The sequence below is a fragment of the Aulonocara sp. 'chitande type north' Nkhata Bay genome, linkage group LG22, assembly GCF_057382095.1.
Source record: "Aulonocara sp. 'chitande type north' Nkhata Bay isolate Kocher_YH1m ecotype deep benthic linkage group LG22, A_spYH_male_GT1.1, whole genome shotgun sequence".
Taxonomy (NCBI): domain Eukaryota; kingdom Metazoa; phylum Chordata; class Actinopteri; order Cichliformes; family Cichlidae; genus Aulonocara; species Aulonocara sp. 'chitande type north' Nkhata Bay.
The window spans coordinates 4,940,172-4,951,006 of record NC_141364.1 but is presented as its reverse complement, the minus strand read 5'-3'; the positions used below and the strand labels follow the sequence as shown (position 1 = coordinate 4,951,006).

At 41.5% G+C, this 10,835-nt stretch overlaps 1 protein-coding gene across 1 annotated transcript; it reads left to right on the top strand.

The window, feature by feature from the left end:
• The first annotated feature begins 2,033 nt into the window (after nt 1-2,033).
• LOC147303296 (vesicle-associated membrane protein 3-like) lies at nt 2,034-10,209 on the top strand. The gene is made up of 5 exons (XM_086280648.1): nt 2,034-2,216; nt 4,439-4,568; nt 4,641-4,799; nt 8,246-8,297; nt 8,789-10,209. Coding segments are annotated over exons 1-5 (360 nt in total). The 5' UTR covers nt 2,034-2,214; the 3' UTR covers nt 8,806-10,209.
• Nucleotides 10,210-10,835: the final 626 nt, after the last annotated feature.

Below are 10,835 nucleotides of genomic sequence, written 5' to 3'. Positions count from 1 at the left end.
TTCAAAAAGCTCGAGAATTTTTTTAAACTTCCTCTTTTGTTCTGATCGACTCTCAGTACGAAACTTTTCCAAGTTATCTTTGTCTTTCACGCCGTTTGTTCTTCCATTTAGAGGAAGTTTTGTCGTCACTTTATTATCCGCTGTGCAACATTTGGTGTTTTTTCTGGCTGTTCGTGTTAGTGAACAGAGGAGGTGGGCTACAACACCTGCTATCATCATCCACAGAGCCTTTTACAGATGAAAGTCACATCCTGACACCCTGATCTACACGATGACAGCAGCTGTGCGGATGTCCAAGGTCACAACCTCACCAGAAAATACCTGGTTTCTCCTTCAGGTTTTAGATCTGAAGAAGCGTTTTGGATGAGAGGACTGCTTTTGATATAATTTGCTTACACAAGTCTGATCTCAGTGTCTGATCTCAGTGGATTAACTGGGCAGAAATTACATGTATTCAAATTAAACACTAATCAGTTGTACTGTTAGTCTGAAATGTGTATAGAGAAGCACACGCTTAAAAAATAAATGCTTTGTATTCAGATTAGACGTTTCACTCCTTCAGAGACATCGCAGTTTGTCTTTACAAGCCCAAAGTTCAAAAGCAGGATCCACTCATGACTTGCTCTTTTTCTTGGTGTTTGCCATTGCAGAACTTTTCCATTCAAAAAAGAAATCAATCAAGTGGAAATTATTCTAATAGCTATGCACTCTATGCACTACAATGCTGTGCAGTGTGCACAAAGTCCAGGGGGGGAAAGCACAGAAACCAGTGGAGATGAAGGTAAAAATGAACCATTTTAAAGTTAAGAAATCACGCAATTTTGCTGAAGAGTGACAAAAAAACAGCCACCTGAAAATCTAAACCCAACATTTTCGACTTTAGAAAAATGTGGGAAAAAAAATCGGAAAATCCAGAAAAAGAGCGCAGTTATGCCGCACAGTGTGAGTAAAAGGAAAAGCAGAAAAAGACATTTAAATACTCACATAAAGACGCCGAGGACAGAAAACACCGGATACCTCGCTGCAGTCAAACCAAACAGAAGCAGCAGGAAACAGTTACCCCACCTGTACGTCTGATTAACGGAGGGGCGTTTGATTTTCACCTCACTTTGCTCAGTATTGGTCAGGTGACAACCCACGCTACCTTCAGCTAACATACCACAGACATGAAAACTTTACTGTTTTGCACACAGCTTGAATTCTGTAAAACATTTAATTCTTCAAATATATTTGTACAAAGGGAACATAACTGTGTTTCAGTCAGTGTAGAAGGAACCTAACACCGCTCCAATCTGTGGTGACATGCAAATGAGTTATGGAAAAACTATTTACAAAATGCTTAAATTTTGTCAACACAAACTCATGAGGGAAAAACAACATGAGAAAGGCTAAAATTGTGGTAAAAAAAAAAATCTGGGAAGAGGATGTGGCAACTTCAAAAAGTACAAAGAAGAAGAAATCCAGGAAAAATAACAATAACGTGTATTAATTTAAAAAAAAACTCAAAGTCAAAAATTCATAAGAAAAAGTTGTGGGCTTATGAAAAAAGTCACAAAATAACAAAAAAATAATTATTGTAACATAAAGAGAGAAAGAGAAAGAAATTTTTAAAGAAATTTTTAAATATATGAAATAAGCTGTAATTTACACACACAAATAATTTTTTTATGCACGAGAAAAAATGTTCTTAGAATCTTCCCAGCCTGATCAAACATGAAATATCAGGTATTTTATAGTATTTATTGCCACCACACAAAGTCTGTTATTCAGAGTCACGTTCAGTCCCGAGTTTTTACTGAAAAAACATGAATTAGGATTTGTTGGAGTGGCTGAGGTGGAGCTGATGGACCGCAGGCTGATGATGTGACGTTTAAATTTACTCCTGAAAAAGTCAAATTAAAATAATAACAATAATAAAAATCCAGAAATGCATGTTTCAAATGCTCAAACGTAACCCATGATGTCAGGTTTGTGTTGGGATTAACTGAGAGACAGAGGAAGCGGGCATGCGTGCGTGTGCGCGCATAGGGGCGGGACTTGTGTCTGACGCGAAAGGTTTTTTCGGTCTGTGCGCAGCTGCTTCAGTTGTAGTTTTTCTACGTGTTTTAAGAGAAAAAGTGAATGAAGACATCAGACAGAGAACAGAAGTCCTCCTCCTCGGTTTAGGTCCAGCCTCACCCTCTGTCAGATCATCTCCATCATCCTCCAGCTCAGATGTGAGTACTCCGACTCATTTTTATTTATTTCAGGCTTTTTAAAACCTCTAAAATCTTTCAATCCATGTCTGCTTTAAAAAACAAAAAACAAAGTGTAGTTAACAGACTAAAGAGATTCCTCATTAAATTCCGTGGTGGGTACAGCTACAGCACAATTCAAACTCCTTTTTTCTTATTAATTTAATTTTTAAAATCAATTTTTATCTCTAAATTTATGGATCAAAAGTGAAACTTGTCTGGAAATGTCAGTGCTGAGACTGCAGAAGTACGACCGTGACTCACCGGGTGACTCACCTACAAAACTATCATCAAACAGTGTGATCGGCTGAGCTGTGATGCTTTAATTTCCTGTCACACACACACACACACACACACACACACAGAGAGAGAGAGAGAGAGAGAAACAAAGACTTAAACATATCACACGAAGCTACAAGCACCTGGGAGTTTTTAGAGTGAAGAGAACCCACTGTGGGAATGTTTTTGGTGTGTTTTGTCCCGCGGGGGGAGGGGAGTGATTACTTAGTGCATGTTGATCTCCATCAGTCAGTCAGACTCCTGCTGCTGCTGCTGCTGCACTAATCTTTCTCCATTTTGCGGGTGGAAAACAAGCCTGCTGGCAGTAACACTGTGTGTGTGTGTGTGTGTGTGTGTGTGTGTGTGTGTGTGTGTGTGTGTGTGTGTGTGTGTGTGTGTGTGTGTGTGTGTGTGTATAAACTGTTTATTTTTTATTCTTTTAATTTGTCCTTTACCTCTTCTGAGCTGCTGAGGCTGTTTCATCCTCTGAGACTCTGATTTTGTGGACGGAGGCCAAACTTTGATGAGTCATGTTTCTATTACTGAATTAGAGTTTGTGTTTAGAATTCAGGCGGCGTTCCTGCTTTTAAGGTCTAACAAATTACAAGCTTCACTCTGTGAAAATCATCTGAGATCTTACTTCAGAGTTTAAAACATAATATTAGTAGCACACAAAGGTTTATTATATTTATTAATTATATTGTATTTATTGTCTGAGCCAAACTGAAGACTGCTGTGCTCCTCCCAAACCTGCAATCACGATCCTGATTCATTCATCAGCTGTGCTCATCGAGGCTGGCGCTCCATGAAAACCTTGCAGCTCTCGACTGTCACAGCTTCACTGCTGCCTCGGCCGATGAGCAAGGATCAAAAGTAAAAAGGAGAAAATCAAGAGTGCTGCACACCCTTTAAATCTGTTGTTTTTCTTTTTTCTTTCTTAAAACAAATATTTGGCCATTTTAAACCAAGTTCATCTCATTATTATTATTATCATTACTATATGTGCAGTTCCTTCACACAGGGGCGTTTAGAGGGGCGGCACCAAAGGAAATCAGACTATATAGTCAGAAATATTTCATCAGTGTAGAAAACTGAATGTCTTTCATGCTCTTGTGCAGCCATGCGTCTGATTGCTGATTTAACATTTGAGATTTGGAGCTGCACAAGAATGAAAAGTTTTGCTGTTTTAAACCTGAAACCTTTCTGGAACTCTAACTACACCTCGTATCATTGTTCTACACCACAGAACAACCCTGATTGGTCCATTCAGCACCGTGTTTCCTCCTATGTATTTCCAGCTGCTACTTTTTGTTAAACTGAAAGAAAAAGAAGGAATCAACAAGTATGTTGGTGGTGAAATCACTTCTTCTTCTTAATAAAGTCTCTTCTGCTGCCTTTGCATACACATAGACACTTTGCTACATGACAGTTTCCTTCCTATTGTTGAGTTCTTAGTTCCTAAATGCTTTTTGAGCTTTAAGTAAACTTTTGCAGCTAAAACATGTTATTTTCTAGAGAGATCCACGTAGAACCTTTAGCTATAGATCTGACCTACATACACACTATCTGTTTATATACAGTATTTCAAAAGTCAAGGCAGCAGTCGGCTTTGAAAAGTCAAGGAGCTGCAGTGCCTTTAAGCAGCATTCTTTAAATGGCCTTCAAGCTGTTTTTCCCCTCTGACATGTCAGTGCTGCTGTTGCCCTGCATCACTGTCTGCTCTCTCAGTGCCCCCACAACCCATACATCCACCTCTGGACGCCACAGGGATGTTTAGTCACCACTCCATCTTTATATATATTGCACATAAGCCTGAAGTTATGCGCTCAAAGCCTAGATGCCTACCTCTAACTGTATTCTACTGCTGGGATAAATGAGTCATTTTTGACTGAATTCTTGTTACAAAACTCACATTTTCCCTGCAGGTCGACTCCAGATGCAGCAGGGACTCCAGGAGCTCCCGGGGCCCCGGAAGGTGAGGGGGGTCCTCCAGCTCAGGCCCCAAACCTGACGAGCAACAGACGACTCCAGCAGACACAGGCACAGGTGGACGAGGTGAGGACTGCAGCTCACTACGAGCAAATGGAAAACGTATCAGAGATGCTGATGGGTGTTTTCATCCCTCAGGTGGTGGACATCATGCGTGTGAATGTGGACAAAGTCCTGGAGAGAGATCAGAAGCTGTCGGAGCTGGACGACCGCGCCGACGCCCTGCAGGCCGGAGCCTCGCAGTTCGAGAGCAGCGCTGCCAAACTCAAGAACAAGTACTGGTGGAAAAATTGCAAGGTGGGTGTGACACAAGGAGATTTTTCCACGTTTCCTTCCCATCACCCCACATCCTCCCCTCCGGTTGGTTTCTTGCAGCAGACAGTGTGGCCTCGGATTTCTGAGTAGAAACCACCATTAAAGTGTTTTTTTGTTTTTTTTTTATAGATCTTCACGCATCAAACTCTAAACATAACATTACTGAAATAATGATCACAACACAGCTGAAGTAAATATATAGAGTTACAAATCAAGATTGCAGAACATTAGGTGCACCTGTAGATGGGCTGGACCCCTTTTGCTTTCAGAACTGCTTTAATACTTTGTGGCATTTATTCAGTGAAGTGCTGGAAACTTACCTCAGAGATTTAGCTCCACATTTTCACGCAAGCGCTGCAGATTTGTCAGCTGCACATCTATGATGCAAATCTCCTGGTCCCCAAGGTGCTCTGTTGGATTGAGATCCGGTGACTGCGGAGGCTGTTCAAATACACTGAGCTCACTGTCATGTTCAAGAAATCAGCTTGAGATCATTTTAGTTCGTGGCATGAGGTGTGCTATCTTGCTGGAAGCAGAATATGGATGTACTGTGGCCATAAAAGGATTGGCATGGTCAGCGACTATGGTCAGACAGGCTGTGGTGGAGAGATGCTCTTCTGCATACTTTAGTTGGAATGAGCAGTTATTAAGTTACCACTGGCTTGCTATCAGCTCAAAGCAGTCTGGCAATGCTCCCCTGATTTATGACATCATCAGCAACCATTACTGCTCGCTGGATATTCTCTGTTTCATGTCATTCTTAAACTCTAGAGATGCTTGTGCAGGAAAATCCCTGTGGATCATTTTACACGTCTACATGCTTCAATGCATTCAGCTGCTGCCGATTAGATATTTGTGGTAACAGGTGTTTAAACAGGTTACATCCCTTGTTGTGGAAAAGATTTCAGAAAACTTTGAAATTATCTTTACATAATCAATGTGTTGTTTTCATGTTAATCTGTGATCATAACAGGTAGAAATGAAGCTGCACGAACAGTTTCAGTTTAATGTACCGATTAAGTGCATTTAACTTATCCATCACTACCTCACAGCATCTCCTCTTCATCCATCCAGCCTCAGATGCCAGGTCTTTTTTTATCTCAGCGTCAGTCCATCAAGCCCCACCTCCCCTCTGTACAGTTCAGACCGTCCAATCGCTGGATAGCCTGAGGAGGAAGAGGATTACATTAGAGGAGAGGAGGAGAGACTGTTTGACTGACAGCAAATCAGAGAGAGGAAGAGGAAAATCTCAATCTGGATTAGAATGACAGTCAGGGATTAAAAAGACAGCTGTGATGTGTGACGTAACTCCTCCTATCCAACACACACACACACACACACACACACACACACACACACACACACACACACACACACACACACACACGTTTGTACATGGATACATCCGAACAATCATATGTGATGCATTTTATTCTGCTTTAATGACCCACACTGTCACCATAAACACACTCCTGCTCTCACAGTGGGCAGAGAACAAATGTGGATTCATACGCCGCTGAAAATAGACCCAAACAAAATGCTCTAAAAACACACAAAAACATTTTCTTTTAGCTTTTTCAATGACAGTTAGGAGATTTTCTTTCTTTATATGTAAACACTGAACAGCTCTGAATACACACACACATTTCAAACACACACAGTCACCACCAATCGCTCTCTCTCTCTCTAAACCTCTTGTTCTTGTTAATCTCTCTCGCCCTCCCCCCATCAGAGGTGATTTCCTGCCTGTTTCACTCTAATGTCATCATGTGGATTTTATTTATGGGGAATTTAGATCAACACACACGCACACTGTGCAACATGACATATATTAAAATCTGCAGGGCGTCGTCTGCTTTATATTTCTAGTTGGCCACGCCTACTCGGCTCATTTAAACTCTTTTTATTTTTATTCTTGGCCTCTGCTTGCAAACTTCAAAAGCTTCCTTTAATGGCAGTTATTGTAATTTCTTGTATTTAAAAGAAGTTCAAAACCTCCCAAAAAACTTACTGAAGCTTTAAAAAATAAAAAAGTCAACGAGATATCAGCTGAAGTTGAAATATGGACAGGCAGTGCCACAAGGACAATGTCTTTATTTAATGATGGAAATAATTAAAAAATGCATTCTATTTCAAACGACAGCCTGGGAAAGGACATGGGTGACAAAGAAAAGTCCAAAGTTAAAAGAACAGCAGTGCACATCTAAAATCTATAAATGCTGCCCCCTGGCGGTGAACTTCTTAGTCCAAAGTTAACTTTTAAAAAGTACCTTTTAAAATGAAACCACACATTTCAAAGAGAAACAAGCACTAGCTCAACAAAAAATGACTCAGTATTATCAAAGTTATATGAATCTCTATCTCAGACTCACACAAGAGTGCAGAAACAGCTTGTTTAGCATCAAGGGAAATGCAATTAGTCCATCTTGTTATACAGAAATAGAAAGAAAATTCAGACTTTGAGAAGAAAGGAAGAAACATATGGGACCACCTCGCAGCTACAGACAGATCATCGCCCAGCTGTAAAATCCAGTTCTCACTGAACTAATTCAACAAATTTGGGGGAATAATTACAAAAAAGAGCGTTTAAGGCCACCCTCAGCTTACACCATCGTTCTCCTGATTGACTGCTCCCTTTAAACTAAAGGTTTGAACAGCAACACAGCAACAACTGTGTGTCTCAGATTATCATATGAAGACCATCAGATCAAGAGCTGAAACAACACTTTAGGCTTACTGGGATTGTTTGTACCGCTGAGACTGAATACATGACCGAGAATAAGTAAAAGAATAATCGCTCTCTTTTGCAATTACCTTCTGCAAATTTTAATAATGACCTTCACCACCAGGGGGCGGTGTTTGGCCAGTTGAAGTTGAGCTGATTTCTCTTCAGCACAGTCCACAGATGTTCACATGAAGTCATTGCTGTGGTTTCTTCACATTTTGTTGAAAGCTGAAACGTAATATGAGAAGGTTTATACCTATTTTAAACACAGTAATGTATATTAAGGACCTTAAAATGTATATTTGCAGGTAAATAAACTGAGGCTATAATTAATTGTAACTTCTACTTGTGCACTGTTTCTACTTAAAATTAAAGTGAAAGATTATTTCTAGCTAGGACCACAGTGCTCCGGAAAGCGCTCAAACAGGAGCCAGCGCTTCTCAACAAACAAGCCAGGTTTGGTGGACACATGTCTGGGTTAGAAGAGACCCCGAGCAGACTGAAGACAAGCTGGAGAGATGATGTCTCTGCTGACCCGGGAACACCTCAGTATCCCCTCTGAGGAGCTGGAGGAGGGGGTTGGAGGCTGATAAGCAGCAGACGATGGAGTGATTTATTGTCTCGGTGGAATTAAACGGCTGTTTCATCTTCTTAAGTTCATCTTTTGTTTCTGATGGCTCTGTTTGTTTTGTCTTTCTTCCAGATGATGATCATCATGGCCATTGTAGGTGTTATATTTGTTGGCGTCATTTTCTGTGAGTAAAATAAAGCCTTCTCTTATTTTTGCATGTGGTTTCTTGGCCTCCTTATGTGCACCTGTGGAGCATTTTCAGTATGGAGGTTCAGCTTCCTGGAAGCCCTGTTCTGCTTCTTCTGCAGAAACATTAAAACCCATTTTAAGGAAAGTTTGCAGACACACTCTGCCGATTAGGTTTTTCAAAGGCTAGCAAATTTTACTTTACTTTACTTTCAGAGCCGGTAGCTGCACCCATCACTGACTGCTGTCTGCACTCAGAGCTGCAGATCCTCGTGTAAAATCAGAGCAGTTTGATGCAGAAGTTGATGTTTGAAAGTACAGAGCAATCAGAGCAGCCTAAAAAAAGCAGACAAGCAGAAGATGATCCAGAGCTGCACCAGGAGACGTCCTAGGAGGATTTTACAGTCTGTTGCACTCTAAGGGTTATAAAAGCTTCTTTTTACTTTTAAATATCACTCAGAGACAAATATCTGTGTTTGCTGTCCTCAGTGTATTTCTTCTACTGAGCTGCTCTTCAGGGATGGACGAACAAGTCACAGGACGAGTCTGCACCACCGAACGCCAAATCCAGCCTCTCCTCAGTGCTCCTCCACCCCAGCGATGCCTTCCTCCAAAGCCTCCATGCATGCTCACATAATGTGCTCCACTACCTCCTTATTGTGCCTCCGCATGAGGCCGGTTTCCTGACTTTGTTACCGGGTTGGGTTTACTGCAGGTGTAAAATCTGTTGACCCAGGTTTGTCCTTTAAACACTGAAACAAAAAGAAAAAACCTCCTGCTGCGCCTGGTTTTTCTGCAGCTCAGTGCATGCAAGATTCATGGACAGGAAGCAGTGTGAGGTTTACTGGACACCAGTAAGAGCTGAAGTCGAATAGTCAGCTGGCTTCTCTTCAGAGGGCTTCTGAGTGACCCAGAGGGATGTGAGCAGCATCCAAAAGAGCTGTTTGAGTTCCTTAAATACAAAGGAAAGGAGCAGCATTGCAGACTAATCTTGAAATCAAATGAGGTTTCCGTGTTATACTAAAAATCTCTACAAAGTTAGGCTTTGTGCTTTAAATATAAAATCATCTATCCAAGTAAATTTAAACGTACGATAATTCAGTTCACATAATGCAGCCTTTAGGATTCTCATCGTCAGTCATGGAAATCTTAATAAAGGCAGGAGTGACACTGGATCGCCAGATCAGCAGGAAGGGAAATTAGAGATATTCATCTTTTCTGTAAAGTTACAGCTTTGTAAAGACGAAAGCCTGCATCGAACTTTGTTATCAGGCTTGAAACCCATCGTCTCTGTCAGGCTTTGAGGTTTCGATGATCCAGCAGCAGAGGAAGCCCGACTATGATGAACCTGCTCACCTCTCAGAACAGTTTGTTGCCTAAATCGACCAATTCTGACTTTCTCGCTCTTCATCCTAACGCTCACGCCACGAATCCTCATGAGTGACACTGAAATCAGGTTTCCTACTCGAGCTTGAAACATTTAAGCACAGCTGCTCTTTCTGTGTTAAACCTGGGTTTACAGATTCCTGCTTGGCTCTTCTCTCGGTGCAGACCATTACTGAGCAGAAATCTGACTTCCTGCGTGATTAACCCACCTGCTCGCGTGCCCAGCTCCGTCCGGCTGTCCTGCATTTGTTTCATCGTGTTGTGAACCAGCCTGAGTTTTGTTATCTGTGGTTTGAATGTTCAACATGTTTCTTTGTTCAGCCTGGATCGGTCCCCTGTGTGTGAAGGAGCTTTGAGGCTGAAGTGATTATTTAACCTTTGAAATATATTAGTCCATCTTAGACCGAATGGTGGAAGGTGGGAGTCGCTCATCATCATCATCATCAGTGTTTCTTCTGTACTTCTTTGACACGCTCAGAGAGAACAGCCTGGACTTTCTAATAAAGTCATGTTTGCTACACACACACAGCGTCTTTGTGCCCTTGTTTGTTTGGCATCTTTAATATTCTTCAGCCTAAATACAAACTATAGGTTTTAAAGGGCTTGTGTTTTAAATGAGTCCACGTTGAATGTGCAGCAGTCGCCCACCTGAGCAGGCACATTTTAATAGAGCAGAAGATTTTGCCTTTCAGGTGAAGTCTCATACAGTGAGAAACATTAAACCAAACTAAAAATACGAACACCGCGTGGGTCATTGAGGACTTGGTGACATTTAAAGGAGTTTAAAATACAGTTACCTGATAAATATACTTTCGTGGTCACACCTTACTCGTACTGGATTCAACCCTCCTTCAGTGCTGCTTCGGCTCTTCGTGGTACAAAGGTACTGGATACACTCCTGAGATTTTGGTCCATATGAATACGATGGCGTCACACGGTGGAGGACTCGAGTACAGTGAACTCAGTCATGAGAAACCAGTTTGATGACGTGTGGACAGAGACGTACCTGAGGACTGCTTTACTTCAGTCTTTGGGCTGTGACTCGTTTCCTGATGGGAGAGATGCATGCGTGCATTTGTTTCCAGGCTGCACTCGGTTGTATCTGGTGGTCATTTGAGGTCACTGTTGCATTCCTGTCAGCTTGAACAGG

What these genes read in the sequence shown, in the direction of transcription:
- LOC147303296 (XM_086280648.1), top strand. An exon ending in CACAGGCACAGGTGGACGAG is followed by an intron (nt 4,569 to 4,640) that starts GTGAGGACTGCA and finishes TTCATCCCTCAG; the next exon opens with GTGGTGGACATCATGCGTGT. An exon ending in ACTGGTGGAAAAATTGCAAG is followed by an intron (nt 4,800 to 8,245) that starts GTGGGTGTGACA and finishes TCTTTCTTCCAG; the next exon opens with ATGATGATCATCATGGCCAT.